This window comes from Atractosteus spatula, chromosome 11 (genome assembly GCF_055471065.1).
Source record: "Atractosteus spatula isolate fAtrSpa1 chromosome 11, fAtrSpa1.hap1, whole genome shotgun sequence".
Classification (NCBI taxonomy): domain Eukaryota; kingdom Metazoa; phylum Chordata; class Actinopteri; order Semionotiformes; family Lepisosteidae; genus Atractosteus; species Atractosteus spatula.
Window position 1 is genome coordinate 32,670,548 of NC_142716.1, and position 19,967 is coordinate 32,690,514.

General features: G+C 39.8%; 2 protein-coding genes across 5 annotated transcripts in view; one reads left to right on the forward strand and one right to left on the reverse strand.

Annotated features, from left to right (window-relative positions):
* The window catches only part of tm2d1 (TM2 domain containing 1), a 31,297-nt gene extending 30,910 nt beyond the window's left edge, over positions 1 to 387 (reverse strand). Inside the window, exon 1 of the mRNA XM_088927008.1 lies at positions 236 to 387. Coding sequence (XP_088783134.1) covers positions 236 to 371 — 136 coding nt within the window. The 5' untranslated portion in view covers positions 372 to 387. The remainder of the gene's footprint in view (positions 1 to 235) is intronic.
* A 1,397-nt stretch (positions 388 to 1,784) lies between these two features.
* patj (PATJ crumbs cell polarity complex component) overlaps positions 1,785 to 19,967 on the forward strand; it is a 230,608-nt gene continuing 212,425 nt past the window's right edge. For all 4 annotated transcript variants that reach the window (XM_088927009.1, XM_088927011.1, XM_088927012.1 and 1 more), the window contains exons 1-6: positions 1,785 to 1,834; positions 2,269 to 2,447; positions 6,856 to 7,047; positions 7,735 to 7,874; positions 9,863 to 10,049; positions 17,752 to 17,880. In XM_088927009.1, coding sequence (XP_088783135.1) covers positions 1,813 to 1,834; positions 2,269 to 2,447; positions 6,856 to 7,047; positions 7,735 to 7,874; positions 9,863 to 10,049; positions 17,752 to 17,880 — 849 coding nt within the window. In that variant the 5' untranslated portion in view covers positions 1,785 to 1,812. The remainder of the gene's footprint in view (positions 1,835 to 2,268; positions 2,448 to 6,855; positions 7,048 to 7,734; positions 7,875 to 9,862; positions 10,050 to 17,751; positions 17,881 to 19,967) is intronic.

Consider the following 19,967-nt stretch of genomic DNA (forward strand, 5'->3'; position numbering starts at 1 on the left):
AAGTCGTTGTTCTTATTCGTATTGTATTACACACGTCAGACGCTGTAGATTTTTTTTTGCTCACATACACATATCACAAAAGTTACGTACTATTACAATACGACCAAAACGTATTTTGAAAAAATCGGACTTTATATTAGAATATCAACCCCAAATACAAAGATAGATTTTAACATGATGGGAAATTCACAACAGTGTCCCGAATACAAACCAGAGGATTTATCACTTATCAAAGGATATTGTCCGAGCAGAAGTTTGTCACACTCTTTCACGTCGTCCGTAGACACCGTTGCCTCATTAGAACTTGTAAAATAAATTAAAATCCACAAAAATGACAGTAAATACAAGCCTGGCTTCCTGGAGGCAGCCATGCTGGTCGGACACGTAAGTCACGTGACGAGGGAAGCTATTTCACCTTAAAGGGACACAACTGGTTATTTTTTAATCTTACAAATCACGCATTTTGTTGCATAACAGTGGCTAACAATGAAAACTCCACTTAATACACACCCATAGTACAGTACCATAGTCTTTTGGCAACTAAATAGAAATGACCGCAATTTAGAATTAAGTTAAATATTCCATAAATTCATATTTAATTACTCTTTCCCAGACTCGTAACCGCAAATGGTTTATTTTAACATCGTCCCTTTCAACGAAACGAAAAGGGAGGCTTTATTCGTATAAATAATGACATGGAAAATGTGTGGATTTAGCAAAGTAACACTGGATGTTCGTATTCTGCACCAAATGTGCTTCTCCAGGTATATACACCTGTCTACACGTCCAGATCGTAGATTGGCGTAGCTGAGGAGAAAGCGCTGTTACGGACAGGGTGAGCTTCCTGTTTCTCAGGTGAGGTGCGGTCATCCGTAGTTCACAAACTTCCGCTGGACAGGTAAGCCGCGAGAAATCACTGCAAAACGTCGTTTTGTATTTCTTGTACCACTCTAGCTACCTACTGTAGATTTATACAAAAGCAAGATTAGTAGTTTAACTAGTAGCTGTTCAGAGGCGAAAGCACAGCTTTTGAAATACAACTGTATTTTAGCAAGTTTTGAGAAGCATAGCATGGACGCGGATGTTAGTCATATCTTGCCTTTTTAAATCCTCGATATTTGCATGATTTTAATGCTGTCCTATCTCAGTTTGTAGATGCAGTTCGCATACAGAAAGTAACTTTGACAACGGAAGAAAGGAGAGAGAAATGTATTCCCGTGGTGTTGAAAATTTGATTATGTATTTTTTCTTAATAATTACAAAAAAATGAATGTCACTTGAATACTCTCAACTTTGTTCCGTTTCCTCGTACTTTATGAGTTTTAGAGCTTAGGAGTCAGAAGGTAAATTCAGCGAGCAGAAACATATGTTACCCGAGTACAACTAACTTCCTGTTAGGCAACCCAGTTCAGAGAAGGCAAGACGTGTTGGCAAATTAAATTCAGTTTCTAAACTTCTGATGACAGTAATAGTATACCAGCTGGATAAAGATTAGCCTCGCCTCTCTTGCGCTAAAGTTTATGATGTTTATTGATACATTTTTAAAAAGCCTATCATTTTAATTTTGCGTTCAGTAGTTCTACATGTCTCGTAGTTCTGCGTAGTGTGGTTTTGAATACGAGCACAATTCACTTGGTGTTGCTGCTGTAACCTAAAATGTGCAAATCCAGCATAATTATATAACATGCAAGCCAGCTTGTTTTAGTTTAGGATTTTTCGAATGAAACAACTTTTGTAGTAAGTTCTTAAGTTAACAATCTCATTTTTCACTATTTTATAGATATTAGGAGAACATCTTCAGAAGAAGAAAAAATGCTTGAAAGTATCCCATCAGGTATAAATCCGTTGACATATGTTGGTGGTCTGTATATAGTTATATTAGAAATGTCTGAGCCTCTGACTTCATATGAGTGAATAATATATTCTGAACTACTGTAGGAAAGTTACCATTACGGTAATACATTTGTACTTTTTGGGGGCTAGAATTGGGTGGAATGTGGCCAAGGTTTTTTCCATTAAAAAGTAAATTAAGAGATAATTCCACCTGTTCACATTTCTATGTACTCCTCAATCATTATTTCTCGGAGTACAGTTTGTAAATGCTGTGTGGGAGCAGGTTGTGTTATGAAAGAGAGGGGCACACCCTTAATCTGACAATCCTTGTTTTAGCTCAGCTACGGCAAGGACAGGTTTCTCTGCAGGCACGTTTAGCAGTCTGCTTGTTCGGGAAAAGGTGATGCCTGGCTAAGCCAGCTCTTTGGTTTGCAGTTTCGGCCTCGGAGAGGCAGCAGGTCCTGCAGGCCCTGGAAAGACTGCAGTCCAAGCTGAAAGACCGGGATGACCGGACGCATAGCGAGAGGCTGGGAGCGCTGAGGGACGCCTTGCGGAGTCCGCTTCTTGGCCACGTCCTGACACTGCAGCACTCCATCAAGCAGCTGAAGGAGCAGGTGTGAAAGAGCAGTGGTGCTCAACCCTGGGGCTGCCCTGGGTCCTGGGGAGCACTGTGTTTGCTGGCTTTTGTTCCAGCTGTCTTCCTAGTCACAGGCTGCTGCTTGTAGCCTTCTCTCTGCAATCAGCATATAGAAACATTTGCTTTCAGCTCTTAACAGGTCAAATGGGATTCGAAAGAGGTATCAACCCTGTACCAGTGTCTGAGTTTCAGAATACTCATCAGTCAGGTGTGCTGCCTGAAATGGCTTTGATTGGACTTTTCCAATCTTTTCCAGAAGGAAAAAAGCCTAATACCAGTGGGTGTGCCATTTCCACTGTGGGTGGGTCTGACAGTGTCATTCCCATGTGTGTCTGTCCATCATCCATCGATTGTATAGTAAGACTTTTTTCATCATAAATAATGACCAACGATTTGAGCAAAGTTCTGCTTGCTGGAGTTGTAGGAAACAGTACCTTTGAAGTTGGGTATTTTGGGCACTTAGGACCGTCAGAAAAACAAGTTAAATAAAATATCTAAACAAGCAAACTGATCAATTACAGCATGTCATAAGCACTAGAGATTTAGAACTGGCTGAAGAGTACAATGCTCTTCCAGAATCAGGATTAGGAAACGCTATAAGTGGACAATGGTATGGAGAGCACTCTTTTTGAGTTATCATAACATGCATTGTGGCATTAACTCTCACACTCTCTCAAAAAGAGGAGTCTAGAAGAAACTAGGAGTCAGAAGGGCACTAATCATCTAATTTATGTTAACCCAAAGATGCAAAAAAAATACTTTTTAGAGGATTAGAAACAATGGAAACGTTTCAGTTAATTCTTTCTGGCTTGGTTGATAGTGACTTACTGACCCAAGAGTCTCATTCAGCCATTCATTGAAACATTCCAGCTATCCTTCTTTTAGCAATGTGGCAGTGTAGCTTGTTGCAGATACTGACAACATTTTGTTAAGGAAAGAGGTGTCTCCTGTTTCCAGTCCTAAATGCACAGTCTCTTTATTAGTGCTTGTGCCATTGGGCATTTGTTTCACTGTTGCCTGTAAAGGAGTGGTCTTGTTTCACTTATGCAGTCGTCATTTGGATTGGCTGGGCTGTCAGATAAGTAATATCAAAACATCAAGCTACTTGGAAACTGAAACCTGGTTCAATAGTTTGTTCAGTTGGAGGTATGCTGAAGTAAAATATTTCAATATGTAAACTGGATGACAATATTTTATGCAGGCAGCAAGAATGTTCACAAATGGAGTTGAGGTGTTTTTCTTATTAGTGTCCAGCAGTAATGTTTGGAGAGCAGTGGTTTTCTCCTCGCTATCCTTCCTTGAACGCCATTCTTATTGAGTTGCTTTCTCATAGTTAAAGCATGGATAGTCACAGAGACTATAGAGAGAGACTTGCAGTTCCTCGGATGTTACTCTGGCATTCTTTAGAACTTGATTTTCTGCTTTGTTCTTTAAGAGATGTTGGTAGGACAAGTGCTCCTGGGTAGAGTGTCTGTGGATTTGAACAGTCCATCTGTAGACTCTCTGACAGTAGATGGGTGGAGTCCCATATCCTAAGTAATGGTGCTAAGTTTTGTGACTGATGACTAACAAAATCTTTTTTATGAGGTCTTCAAAGTTTTCCTTCGATGATGGCATGACTTGTTTCCACACACCTGTATGGTGAAGACCAAACTCAGAATGTTTCTGATCTTTATATAGGGTGGGGGCTTCTAAATTCAGCCCCCTAAATCTGCCTATTTATTTAAACATATGATTCAAATTAATCCCTTAACTGTGCTAATGAAACTAGGGTTTCATTTACTTTTTCACATCCCCTTTAACCTATTACTCATTGTTTAATTCATAATTTAGTTTATAGAGATATGAGATTGGTTATTGTAAACCCTGTTGGATTTGAAAGGTCAAAATGCTATTATGGTAAAACTGTGAAATGGTGTTCACAAGCTTTTTCTCAGCACTGTAGTTCAAAGGAGGATAGCAGAGTTACTTTCTGGCTTTAAAACAACACCATACAGGTTAAAGGAACTGAATCTCTAGGTTTTAAGAGGACTTGATGTAAGTTTTTAAAATCCTGAAAGAGTTTTGCAAAGCCAGCCCAAAGATACACTTCTGAACACAGAAATATCAGCGTAAGGATAAAAATGGAAGCAAAGAAAATGCATATTTAAAACTGAAAACAGGAGGCTCTTCTTTACAGACAGGGTTGTTTTTGGTTTTTTTTGGAACATGCCACAGAGAAATTGAGCAATTTGCAGATTTCATGGAATGTTTTGGTCAAAAAGAAACCAGATGATCAAGATGGGCAAAGTGTCTTTCCCTGAGTTAGAACTTTTCTTATGTGATAATAGCTACTACTTTGTCATTGTATACTAAATTTTTTTAAAGTGAGTTTCCATGTACAGGAATGTATCCAGTAGTTGTGGATTTGTTTATGGTGCATCATTAACTAGACTGGCATCTGGTTCTACAGGCTTGGGTATCTGCCTCCCTTATACTGATGGCACGGCCTGTGTAGTCAGTCTCTGCTGAATATGTAGCATATTTAACAGACATATTTAACAGATCTTTTGCACAGAAAGTCCGTAGGTCATTAATACATTACTTGTTGGAGTTTCTGGCAGAGCTGGAGCATGATTTATTGGTTTTTTTAAGCTGTGGCTGGAGATAAGAGCATTTTTTGTTTTCCTTCATTGAAGGTTAAACAAAACATGCCGAGTCAAATTCTTTTTCTTGAAATAATAGTCTAATTATCATTTGTAAGCTTAATTTTACACTACTTGTACAGATTGTACTTTCCCCAATGAGTCCTGTTGCGTATAAATCTGAGAAACTCATTTGATCCTATTAGTTCTGTTATGGGTCATAATTAATGTTTTCCCTAAGGTATTCTAAAACGTATACGAACAATGCACTTGCTTCAAGGTAGTATATCCAGAAAAGATTGAGACCTCCAGAGAAGTAAATGTGTCCAGTTCTGCAGACAGCTAGACTATAACTGTAACAGTGTGAATATAATCAAAGCATGAAGAAATCTCAGCCTTTCAGGTGCTCTTGCTTTGAATTTCCATGTGACGTTTTTGCTGCAGCATAAAGAAGGCTTGTCGGTCCGGTGATTAAGATGAAGATTCTCAGTTCTAAGCCTGGCCCTGCCTCTGCCTCTATCTTGCTATGTTGCCCATGGAAAATTATTTAACTTTCTAATGCTCTGTCCTTTGGATGAGATGTAAAGGTGAGATCCTGTTATACTTGATTCTGTACAGCCTCACTTCTGTGAGTCACATTAGGGAAAAGCCTCTCATTGTAATGGCTAATGAATTATTATAATGCTTCTTTCGCAGGCCAGATTCAGAGATTAATGTAGCCTGCAGTAAGTGATTGTGATTACTGATGATGTTCTTATTCAAATATTGGGCCTGTTTCAAATGCCATTTGTGGGGAGTTTTTATACCATGTCAGCCAGTGACGTTTTCTGGGTTTTTTTCTGCCGTGGTAAAGGAAGTAGAAAATGTATACAGTGGTTTAGAGTGGTCTATTTATGACAGTTTTTATTGCTTCATAAAAGAAGCTTTGAACATTTTATGAATTAAAGTTAACTGTTCATTTTTCATGCTACGTTTCACTTCCATTTTCTATATTATTTTTTCCCCCAAATTCCTTGATGTAGGACTGAATGCTCCGAAACGTTGTCCCTCTATTAAGCGGTGGATGAAATTGGCTCCACTTAATTTTACCCTCTACCCTCTCTAAATTGCTCTCAGTTCTCAGAGGCTGTTTTTTATCCTGTTTTGTAGGAATGGTATTCTCACATTGAAGTGCAGCCTTTTCTGGGGTTCACAGCAGCAGCCGCTGTGAGCCAGCTCAGAGCGTACGTGAGCCCAAGAGTAAAATATTTAGAAGACATTTAAGCGATTTAATTTACCATGTATTGTATTCACACACCGCAGCATGCTGAGACTAACACCCCTTTGGGAACATGTCTTCAACAACATGGCGGAGTAGGTTGTTCCACGTTCTCACAACTCTTTATGCAAAGGAGTGCCTCCTCTTCCTGGTCTTAAACACATTTCCACATGATTTCCACTCACGGTTCATGTTCATTTCCACTGGGTTGACTTCAGCAGTGCCCATGAGGGGAAAAACAACAGCACAATTTCTGCCGTGAACAGCTTGAATGCAACCTCTCCGTGATACGGACAAGTTGATGAAGTTTTAGCTAAGCAGCCTTTTGGTAGGAAAAAGGACAAACCCATAAATAGTAGTAAATATTTAGTTCCTAGTGTGCCTGAAAAAAATAACTGCCTGATGTGGACACAAATTGTCAGTCTTTTGGTTTCCACCCAGACAGTTCCCCGGTGTTGTCTAATAGAGACAGAACAGGAATATATTGTCTCTCCTCTCTGCAGCTGAATCGCCTGCCTCCAGGTACTTCTAGTGACTTTGAGTTTTCCAAGAAGGGCCAGTTGATTCTCAGTGCCGGTCAGCCTGTCGGGAGCGATTATGGATCAGAAAAGTCAACTTCTCCTTTTGGAAATGGATTTTCCACCCCCAGCCATTACTCCGAGGAGTTCTGGAAAAGGATCGAGGCAGCAGCAGAGGTGTTAATTCTTTCTTTGCTACCTCACCTTTAAATACTTAGCCTTGGGCATCCAAATTCCAGTTTGCTTTAGTTGCTTTTTCAGACATAATTAGAATTTGGTATTCTTTGTTATTGTGGAATAGTTTCATGATGTTCAAATAAATGACTAAAAACAAAATAAACATGATATGAGTAATTGCCAGTAGCTCATGGGCATCATTTTGATTTAAGGGTTGTTGATTGGCTAATTGACAGGGGACTTGTACAGTTTCTACAAACTTTGCATACCTTTCTACTGTATATAGAAATTTTCATACTTTAGGTCATGTAAAGTATATTAGTTTTGTAACTGTCTGCTTTTATCGGTATTGTAGTTTTTGTGTATTTTTATATATGATCTGTTATTTTGGAAGCTACTGAACTTGCAGATGCCCCCATTAACCAGGTCCTGTGTTATATCAAAACCTGGTTCCAACCATCATAAACCCCTGATCTCGATAGTCGCAATAAAGCCCTTCCAAACTCAAAGCTGGCATAAAGCAAAACGTTTCAAATGTTCAGTTGGCGCCAGGATGAAAATTTTGATGTAGTTCAGGCCCTAGGAATCATCCCTGAGAACTTATAGGCCTTTATCTCTTCATAAAGCATTTTTTATGCCCAGTGCTCTGAGTTTTGAAACACTTTTTTTTCTTTCTTCACGTCCTAGGGAAGAGAGATTGAGCACATCAGCCTCCCGAAGCCTGTGTCTGGGGGCCTGGGCTTCAGTGTAGTGGGGCTGAGACGTGAGGATGTTGGGGAGCATTGCGTCTTCATCAAGCAAGTTCAGCCAGGCAGCATCGCCGATAGGTGAGTGTCGGCCTTGTTCAGCATAGAGGCTGTAGGCCTCTGCAGGTACTGGCCAGTTTGCATTAAAAACTAAAAGCTGGTCTGAAGCTTTTACTGATGCTGTAAATCACTTCTCTGTAGTGCTGGCATCATTTAAAACTCCAAAATCTATCTAAAGTGGTCTGTATTCAGATGGATGTAATAGAAACAGACAATATAATTCCATCCACTGAAAGGAACTTGAATGTTGGTAATGTAAGGCTCCCATTGTGTTGTTAATGATTCAGAGGGAAAAATAAATAGAAGTTTGCTGGGATTATAATGTGTCACAGATACACAAATTACCATAGGCAGATCTCCTTTTGTATGTAGATTTCATAATTAAGTGAAACAAATGCACAATGTTTAACAACTTTGAGTTGACTGAGAAAGCAACATCAGGAATTCAGTTTTCAAGAAATGTCAAAAGAAAGGGAGGTCACTCGCTTAAGTAGTAGATTGGCTGTTGTCATAAATCTTTGTGCTTTCAAAAGTATAGGTGTTTAAGTGACATAGATTTAGTTCCTCTTTTTGTAGTTAACTGTTTCTTTTCTGTATATTATCAGATTGCCTTTTGCTTTATTTTCAAGAGGTCTTATGTCACACACTTCTGAATTGGCCCTTTGACCCCATCCAGAGTAACAGCAGAATAAGTTATGGCAATACATACATTGTGGCAATAAAGTATTCTGGTCCCGCCGAGTTTAATGTGTGATGGATCGCTGAACTGTTACCATGTCTGTGCTGGAAACTGGTGTCATTGGGAAGAGTAAAAAACTAAGAAAAGTTGGTCTTCGTAGAGGTGTCAGCAGGGCTTCATCTTTGTAAAAGAGGCAGCGTCTGAAAAGGCAGAAGAAGCTATTAAATTAGTTCAGTTAAGACAGTAATGAGCTGATCTGGAATGAAAACCTGCAGATGCCCTGGCCCTCTGCGTTGAACACTCTTCTCATAAGCCGTTGAAAGGAGTGATATGAAGATCCCTGCCCCTGCATAGATTCAAACACAAAATGATGTAACATGCAAGTTTCCACAAAGCCACCCCACTGCTTTTCTGGTTGTGGTTATTTAGGCTTCTGAAATAAAGTCTGTGTAGCTGAGAATCCTGCATTATTCCAACATGTGCTGGTGTTTTTTTATGGATGGCTTTAAATAGTCCCTGTATGGCATCATTTCTGAGTAACAATGTGAAAACAGCACAGTGGTCTGGAGGTGAGTGCACATCTTGAGTCCTGGGACTCCATGGGAATCATTCTGTGTGGAGTTTGCATGTTGCATGTGCCCCCCATCCGTTCTGTGATCATAGGGTGTTCATGGGTTTTCTCTGGGCACTCTAGTTTACACCCACATGTCCAGAGACATTCTGGCTGGCTTTAATTGGTGTCTCCAGATTGTTTCTGTAAATAAAGCATGTGTGAGCTCTGTGATGGACACATCCTGTTTAGGTTGTAGTGCCCTGTGCTTCAGGGATAGAGGCTCTGTGCTGCTGCAACCTGGAATAGGTGCCTTTCTAATAATGTGTAGATGGATGGAGAAAATAGGAACACAGCTAACATGCATGCAGCATTTTAAAAGCTAATCTAAAAGGTAATCTTTGCACAATAGATGAAGTGATCACCTTAAAATATTATAAATACTTTTATGTAACTGATCATTTGCTTTCTTGTGAGAATAAGTAGATTTGGATAGACTTTCATTAAAAATAAGTACTTATTAAAGTGTATAAAAGTGCATTCTTATAAGAAATGGCCAAACTATTTTTAATACTGGATCTTTAATCTAAGATAAATATTTTAAACTTTAAATAATGAATAGAAAACATTGTAATAAAAATAACCTCAAACTTAAATGCGTATGTTTTCAAGGCCTTGCTCATGATTTTCTCATTTAGCTCTCTGATCATTTCAAGCTCTTTTGCACGGTTTGACAAGGCGCTGGAGGAAAAGGAATAAATCTACGGTGTCTGATTGCAGGGATGGGAGGCTGAAGGAGAACGATCAGGTCCTGGCCATTAACGGCACCCCTCTGGACCAGAACATCAGTTACCAGCAGGCCACGGCTCTGCTGCAGCAGTGTGCAGGCACCATGCAGCTCGTGGTGGCCAAGGAGCCAGCCAGGAGCCATGGAGGAGGTCTGCACTTCATGGAGCACACTCGGAGAGTAAGAAGTCACAATATTTTTATAGTATAGCATGCAAGGAGCTCATACATCTAATGAAATAAGATGATAAACTCCTCTTGCATAGCAGTGAGATCCACCGGGCTTTTGCAAGGTGTGGTCTCTTATGTAAGGCGACATTAAATGCATAATATTTCAGGCTTGTTTACATTTGCAAAGATAGACGTGTGATATTGTGATTTTAACAGGATTGCTTTCCTGTCAGATCAGTACCATTAGTGCATATGATCTGGGAAGGATCAAACTGCAATGCAATAGGAATCTAGTTCATTATTTGTATCGGGATCTAGTGCTTATTGTAATCAACTTTGAGGTAATTGATGAGATTAGCGATACCATCTTGTATCGTGATCCCAGAAGCCTAAGCAAGGCTGGGCCAGGTCAGGGTCAGTACTGGGACGTGTGACCTGTAAGGAAAACCAGGTTGTTGCTGTAAGCAGTGTTAGTGGACCAGTAAATAACGCTCTTTCTTCCTTACCAGAATTTCCAAAACTAATGCTGGTTGTTTCTGGGGACAAATATGAAGATAAGAAGTTATTCAGTGTAACCTGACTACATTAAAGATCATTAAAGATCCTATGGCACCATTCTTGTGAACAGGGGTGTGAACCCCAGTGTTGTGGCTAAATTCTGCTTCAGGTTTGTGTAATCTGGCCTCCGTAAATTTACTCCTTACAAGTAGGTCTAGTAATTTCTCACTTCTCCACTTGACCTGCTGTGTACTGCTGTTTAACCCGGTGCGTGATGCAGTGGTGGATGAGCTGAGTCCCATCCTGACTGTAAAACACTTTTGGATGTTTTGGGATGTAAAGCTCTATCTAAACACTGTACAAGGAATTATGTTTGATCAATAAAAAATTGATCTGTTTTCTGCTGTGAAGGCAATTAAAAAATGTAGGCCGGTGAACGTGACTTGGCAGCTATATGGCGTACAAAATTGAATCGAAATGTAATGTGAATATGTTAGAGAAGTATCAAAAGAATTTGCTTATTTTTCTTGACCTGAAGTTGGCACAGTGGTTAGGACTGAGGCCTTGCAGCGCTGGGGTATCCACGTTGGCACTTGCAGCGCTAGGATACTACCTGCGTGGAGTTTGCATGTTCTCCCTGTGTTCACGGGGGTTACCTCTGAGTGCTCCAGTATCCTTACATAGCCCAAAGACATACTGGAAGGTTAATTGGCTTCTGGGAAAATTGGCCCTGGTGTGAGTGTGTGTGTTTTTACTGTATGTCATCCTGTCCAGGGTGTACCCTGCCTTGTGCCAGTTGCTTGTGGGGACAGACTACTATCTATCACGAATAAGCCTGTTAGTAGTAAACCTGAATTTTAGACATAACGGGATCAGGTAAATGTGTACTGTTGTTACAGTAACTCTTTACAGCCAGATCCTTTATGAGTAGATCACCTGAAATCTGCAATATTATCTTATGATTTATTCCATACAGCAGAATTTATTTTATATCAAAACTGAACACAAACATGAGGTAACGTCCTGCCACAGACAGTTATGTAAATACCCTTGCAGATATGGTAAGTCCTACATATTTCTAATTCTTTTTTCAAATGTAATAGTGGGCCTTTAGAGTGGCTCCGTCATGGAAGACCTGACTTAGAGAACAGGCTGGTTTCTACACTCCCAAGAAGGCTAGGCTGAATTCTAGGCAGTGGCTGAACACCGCAGGGCATAGCTGGACTGAAGATGGCTAGTCTTTCCAGGGCTTGGCAAACAGCAGTAACCCCTGTGACTTGTGAAGCAGCTGTGAGCTTACAGCACTACACATTGTAGCCGATGCTCTGGCTGTGTGATCGGTGCTGTGTGAAGAAAAGCAGAGGCCCCTCATGTGCATGTTTCGGGAGAAGCTTACACACTATCACTATGAATGCTGGAACTGTGAGCCATGTATATCCACTGTTAGTAATGTCAGACTGGGGCTGGCGCAGCAAAAATAACAAGCAGTTCCGGAAACAAAAACCATTCCAGAAAACAATCTTGTTAATTCGAAATGTGCCTCTTGCCACAGATTCATGCTGTGTTTTTGTTTTCGACAGTTTCCATTCCTGGTGAGGCGAGGTTTTATGGGCTTGTGTAAAGGAGAGCTCTGGCTTCTGTTAATATGGTATGGCCTTTCTCTCACAGAAAGCCAAGCCCTCTCATAAGGGGAACAGTTCCACACAGTGCACAGTCACAGTTACAGTGTAATAAGATTCACAAATCGCTCCCCGAAACTACCCCCCTTACTTCTAGGAACAATGAGGAAAACAAGCCCTTTACACAGAAGCATATGTCACTCATTGAAGTGAAGGGGTCAAAAAGGCTCTCTCTTCACAGAAAGCAAGATTTTCTCACTCCGCTGGGAACTGAACATCTCCCAGATACAAACCACATCCCTTCCTCCATGCCATCATTTTTTTCAGATACCATTTTATTATAGAAAGCTGCAAAAATATTTGTCTATTTAAATCGCAGCTCTTCATGGACCGCAGGGAGTGCCCCATGGCGAAAAGTGCAGGTTTCTCAGATCACTACATCTGGGCTCTTTCCTGACATGCCAAGTACGTCTGATGGTTTTGCAGGACGTGGCCTCAAACCCTCGACAAATATCTTGAATCGTAATTATAGAGCACAGAAATATTAGACACATTTTGTGTGTGGTACTTTGCTTGAGACACCTATCCTATGAGGAATAATCAGGCTGTTAGATTGCCGTTCCCAGATGAGCAGTGTTCTCGGAAAAAGAACATCTTGTTGAATTACTGTTATGCTCAGGAGATGGCTTTCTAGTTAACAGCTTTTGATTTTGGAGAGGAGGATGTTGTGTATAGGAATTCCCAGATAATTATTTTACAGGCTGGGGTGTGATTGAAGAAAAAAAGAATTGGCTCAAAATTCAAGTTTTTCTAAACATAATTTGAAGAGTTTCAGACAGGATAGTGTTTGGAGCCACGCTCCTAATTTCTGTAACTGTTTTTCCCTCATGGTAAGACTTCCGTGTTCATAAACAGTGTTGATTTTCTCAAAGAAAATAAAAAAATTGGCACATCCAACAAAATCATTTTTTTTGGGAGGAGGGGGGTGGTCGGTTTGTGAATTGCCAAATTAACTGAACTTGGCAGGGTATGCTTAATCCAACTGCTTCGGTTAAAAAGTACAAACAGAAATAAGTAACAAACAGTTTCTTAACTCAAAAAAGGTGAATTGCTCTAGGGATTACATTTTGCCTCCTGGGGGACCAATATAACCCGTCGCATTTCACCTTATTATGCCAAAGGGAAAAGAAGCAAAGGAAGAATCACATCATATTAAAGTCTTGAGGAACTTTAGTTACTGTAGTTGACCTCTTTACTCAATCTTGATAATTGCATTACATATATTATTCAGCAAAACCAATATAGCTAGACATCAATGATTTTAACACGTTTTATTGCAGTACAAATTATGTGCTGAGAAATTGGGTATTTTATGGATAACTGGGTTAGAACCTTTTCTGAGCTCGCATATCACTTGCTAAGGCTTGAAGTATATCGCATGTAATGATGTGTTGTTTATAGCAGGAGACTCAAAAACACGGGCTGAGGGCTGTTACTGGCCTGAGCAAATCCACATTTCAGTCCCATGCATGGCCTAGTAATCGCAGCAAGCGCTATTATAGCGTCGCAATGTAATTCTTGACTGTACTGTGTCCATCTGTCCACTAGATGTCAGTCTTAGAAATGTAGGCCTCTTCTAAATTTAGTGGAACACGTTTAGACATCTCATGATATCAACAACAGTGGTAGAAGTAGTGACCTGTGCCCAAATGAGGGATTATTGGCATATCTTTTGTATAATGGCCTGGCAAAAACTGGAAGTTACAGAAAAGGGAGTACATAAGAATGCTTACAAAGGAGAGGATGACGTTTGTCTCGCTTAGCCCATTTGGTAGTTAGTAGTTCATTGATCAAAGGATCTCATCCAGGCGTTTCTTGAAGTAAACCATGGTATCAACTTCAACACCAAAGTTGGGTAGGGTAGCTCCTGCAATGCTTTTGGTAAAGATGCATCTCCTATGTGTTTGTTTATTTGTGTGTTTATCTCCTATTGTTTATGTATTCCCAAAATTGCTGAGATTGTAGGGCCCAATAGGAAAGCTGTTTTTAGCCATATCAGTCTCTAAACAAGGCTGCTGTCTCCAGACTTGGCCTCTCTAAAGATACTGATGAGCAGCTCATTGAGAGAAGCAGAGCTTTGTGTGCTTTGCGCGTCTCTATTGATGCGAGTACCAATTTGGCAGAAAGTGCACAGTTTGCTATATTTGTGAGAGGTGTTGATGAAAGCTATGCTTTTTTCTGCTTAGTTTTATCTACAGTGCGTGGTGGAGCAACAGTGAGTGAAATTTTCTTGGAGTTGATTAACTTTGTCCCTGTACATGTTTAGCCACCAAATGTTGAACAGATTCCATCCAAAATTTAAGAATTATTTTTGCAGCGCTTACACTGACTCGTAAAGTTCTCTGTTACATTGCATTAAAACATGTATTGAATCATCTTTAAGTAGAAATAGGCAGGGACTGGGTCTCAGCTCACACTGAAAAATCAGCACTATAGTCATTACAAAATGTTGTAAACATTGAACAGTCCCGAAACATGAACCAAAATAACGAGGTCTCTCTCTATACATTACAGATGTGTGTGTAGTGATGGTGTTTTAAAGAAATTCTTTGAACTTATAACAGAAGTGAATCATTTCATGGAGGAGAATAAAATGCCTATATCAGAATCTGAAGGTCAGAAAAAGACAAACAAACTCAACATTCTTAACCTGAAACCTCAAGGTCAAAGCCAACTGGTGACTGAAATGTATGACAATGTAAGAGCATTCATAACAAAACTAAAACTGGAAAAATCAGATTTCCCTAGATAACCTGGCTGGTGTCCCTGCATGTCAGTCACTTATGGGGGAGCTTGACTCTCAAATTAAGTTCAGTGGTGCTGAATGCTCTACGAGCTTGACATGTTGCAAGAGTATTTTATAGGCTTCTTTCGGAGAGCTTTGATATGTTTGCTTATCCACTTACTATTGACGTGGATAAATTTGCACCAGGCAGGAATGTCACAATTTTGCCGTCACAAATATTTGCAGGACTTTTACTAAAGCCATGTCCATGTTTGGGAATTCATGTTTGGAACACATTTTTCCACAGTGAACACAACGTCAAAATGCCAGACATGACGGATGCACAACTTTCAGTAATCTTAAACGTCTCAACTGCTTAGTTCTTGAAGTGCCACGTTAACAACCTAACAGAATAAAGGCATTGCCAGGTGTCTGGCAAACACAGATGGCTATCTGGCCCACAGAAATTGCTTAGAGTTTTTTTTTTTAATCTGTGAAACCTCTCATCAGTGACACCTGGAGAACTTGAAGATACTGGCCTTAAGGTCACATGAGACTCCTGGTTTGCAGTCTTCATGTGCAGTTATGCCTTCTGAGGTGTTTTTTTTATCTTTTGTATTCATGTTTAGATTAGTAAAGGAGTACAAGAAAGTGTTTTATGTCTCAATCTTAGTGGTCACTATAATACTGTAATACAGAAACCAAAAGGATATTTCACTGTGTATAGAAGGGAAATTGCAGAAAAGTACTATGATCACACATGATGTTATGGAAATTTCCTCAGAACAGTGCCTTTCCACAGTCCCGTTCAAGGAGTCCAACAAACCATGGAAACACCCCCTGGGTTTTGTAAGAATAGTGACAGCACCATTCTGAGGCATACAGGATGTAAGAAGAACCCATGATCTTTGATCTTTTCATCACCCTTGCCTTAAAACCAGACACACCTGTAAGAATGGCTATCATTTGGCTCATATTCTTTACTCTGATGAGACAAGATCTGAACCTTGCTGAGTATCACTGGGAAATCATTGATTGTGTTCTGGTAAGGCTATCTCAATCCTCAGAAGAAGCTAAGAGTGGGCTGCATGGACTGCCACAAGCCATGCTCAGATTGGCACTGTCAAAGTATCTATTCCACATGGTCATTGCTGCAAGGGCCTGTCATATCTGAAGCTAGCATCTACACCTGACTTTCTGCAGGCAAGAGTGCATGAAAGCAAAGGGTGTATTTACTGTCATTTCAATTGACATTATAGTAAGTAAATGTTCCTGAAAATCCTCTTGATAGGTAAATTTGTGGTTGGTAATCTTAAGGCCTTCTGGCAAAAATCGCATTAGGAGAACTGAAGTCATTATTCCACCTGTTAAAATCCCATTTTTTTCATTTATAATAAGGTAAAACAATAACATCAGAGTAAATATAGATCAGGTCATGTGGCGTGTACTTATGATCCACATACTGTTTGAGAGCTTAAATGACATTTCTGTTCCACTTCTTTCACTTGCACATTGTACGAATTGTAGATTCATTTACACCAAATAACTGACCAACAGCACTTTTACTTAGTCCTTCACACAACTTATCAAGCACTTTTAATTTTTCTTTCAAGTAGATCATGGGTCTAGGTCACTTAGCAATACTGGCCTCTTCATCCTTTCTCATACGCTTAGGAGCCGTGTTAATAAAAATTGCGGTTATCTCTACTGCCAATGGTGGCTGACTGAGAAAGGCCGAGATCAGACCATGTGGTAGCTCTCACTTCTCTTCTTCTTGTAAAAAGAACTCTCCCACCAGCAAGCATCACAATTCACAGACCTGTCTACTTTGTGGATACTCAAGATCTGGGGGATTGTGAAAGGCGTAATGGGATACAGAAAATCTAAAGTGCATAAATTAAATTTGCATTTAACAAAGGATTACTGTACTTGTAATTGATTGCATTACTATGGATCACTAATAAAAAGGATGCGCAATGAAGTAAAAAAAACCAATATAGACGATTTTATGGCCAAACGCATGAAATATAGGAGAGGGAATACAATACATCAAGATGAGACAACTAATTAGTGTAACAGAACCTACAAGCTATCTTTTAATAAAACCCAACAGGCGTTGATGTTTTGGTATGTGAAATAAGGACTTTAGTGGTGCAGTAAAGTGGTTCCCAGATCTCGGGCACCTCTGCGTTAGTAAAGTTCTGTTTGTCTTTCTGTTTGTTCTTTTTTACACTAAATCATTAGGCACAAATTAATTTCACCTTGAGGCCATGTGTTAAGGGTAGTTGCTTTGGTTAACAGCCTGTCCTGATGGTTGTAAGCTGTTAAACACAGATTATGGCAGCTGCATTCAGATAATCTCTTCTTCAGGCATTTTCCCCTCCTGACTGTATAGAATAGACCGCTATGTCCTAATGTCAGGCAAATCTGAATGAAACAAGTCCAAGAATGTATGTTTTGGGGAAGGGTTTTGATGATGACTGAGGGGATTAGCACTTAAGGGTGAGGAATGGCTCTACGAAATTGCATTGATTTATGAGCTCTCCATGGGAGGGAAGGAAAAAAAAATGCTTCTCCTGGCCCAGGAGGAAAGGAATTTTACACACAGCTGTTATTTCAAGTTTTAATTATTGGTCCTAATCACATTCACATTTTTTTTAATTAAAATATGATAATTGTAGAAGAGCAATCGTGTGACAATTGAGTTTGTACAGAAAAGAATCGCTGAACAAACTCTTCACCGTCAACCATGCTTTCACTCATGGGGGGTTCTCGAGCAAATGGTTGTACGTGCTGTGTCTCTGTCACAGGTTGAGTGGGGGCATGTGGAGGAGCTCGAGCTGGTGAACGATGGGTCTGGCCTGGGATTTGGAATCGTGGGAGCCAAGGCCACCGGAGTGGTGGTCAGGACCCTCATTCCTGGAAGTGTGGCTGATCGGGTGAGTCCTGTCTTCTGGCGACGACGCACAGAACTCCTTAGCACAAATGCTAATGCATTATACTGCTGGGAACGTCTTCCTTGGCAGGGATAAACCATGCATAATTATTTTGTCTAATTTAAATTTCATTTCTTTGAAATGTAATAACACCAAAATTATCCTCAATACATTCTCATCTCTATTTCTTGCAAGTGAGGTGCTTAGCATGTTGGAATTATTCTGTGCACTCATTCATTTACAGAAGTCTCCTGAGATCACATACAGTGCATGCAATATTTTACCACAGGCTTAAAACATTAAGACTGGTTACAAAGGAGCTATTAAACAACACAAGTTTTCCTGTTACTTTTTCATATCTTTAGAAGGTTTGGTATCCAGGTATGTCTAAATAGGAGAAATCTTTCACATTTGTCCTGGAAGGGTAATTGCTGAAGTATCCAATATGAAGGAAGATTCACTTTACATGTTAGCCATTGTTCTAAACATACAAAATGGAGTCATTTTTTTTATTCAGCTACCTCCAGATACACATCATTATTATCTTTTTCAAGACACTGATTAGCCTAGTGCTAGTGGCAGTAATTGCTGATATCTCCAGGGCTGCGGAGTTGTGGAGGAAGTTTAATGCATTTACAGTGAGCACATACTGTATACCATGGGCATGAGGAAGGGGCTGATCTTGCTTAAAGATAAGGTAACACTGAGTTGGATTCAAAACTTTCACTTCAAAATTGAAAACAGTACCATGTACCTGTAAAGACCCACAGTGAGCGGGAGCTGTGCTAACAATGTTGAGACCGATCTCCAGGGTCAAAGTGAAATAATATGAGCTGAAATAGTAACAAACATACTGTACCTTCCTGGGTAAGTTAGGTATAGTTTTGACAGCCTGCAGTACTCTACACTACTTAATTGGTGGAAGCTGTTTTTAATGAAGCTGAATCAGTGTTTTTAAAACAAATAAAGACAAAACAAGTAGGATTCAGTTTGTCATTTTATGCCTGTTTTGCACACGGACATGCTGCTTGATTCTTATAAAATCCATTCGATGGTAGAAGCATCTTTTTTTTTTTTTACCTTTTTTACCCAGAGTCTCTGGTAAAAAGCATGTTCTGATGAACCCCTCCTGGTTCCCATTGAGCCTTTCAAAGCCAGAAACAAAATGCTTCTTGTTTAATAGCACAGTGCAGAGTTTTACACATCAGTGGACCTCATGCTCCAAAAAAGCTGTCCGAATCGGGGCTTTGTTACTGCTGAAATTTAATTTTAATTGTTTCATAATGGTGTTCTGGCTCCACAAAGCACTTGGTCTTCAAAGCACCCCTGCAGTACAACTGATGCAAACATAGAAGGCGTTGTGCATTGTGTTTTTTCTTTTTTCATGCAGCTTGCGTTCTCTTCCTCATACTTGAATTTGTCAGTGCAGTAGTGGTAGAATAATTTATCAGCCCAACAGACCTGCATGCAAATCTACCTGAAGTCAAGTGAACTTGACCAGCTCAGACTAATGTCTGGAGACTTCTGGTTGTAAAGAGTCCTTTCCTTCATTGACACATGGAAAAGTGGAAATGAGTTTTTTAACACCCTGCTATTTTCATATTGTATATGCTGGTTTCTGCTTGGTTTTAAGACATGGTATAATGAATGTTCAAGTAATCTGCAAAGATATACGTTTTTACCAGTGTTTTTATTAGCAGACAATATTTAATAAACTTAATAACTTTGTTTCAAATGCAACAGGAATTGACTAGAAATACACACTTACAATGTCAACGATGATAGAAGGATTTACACTGTTGACATTATACAGTGCATCATTTGTGTGTTCAGATTGTATTCATGGACATCATTTTGTGCTTCTAAGCAAAGGGGAATTTCAGTATTCAAATCGGAGGTGGTCAGATACGAGATTATCTCCTGGTCATTTCCAGTGCAGGATTTCTCCAGCCTGTTACAACTGCAGTTTTATTTTAGTTACACACGTAAAGAGATCTAATGAACGGTGTGGGATTGGTTATGAACTGAAGGTGGCTTATGTAGGAAGATATCTTTGTATGTAAATTGAGAGAATAGGTGAAGTTCACTTA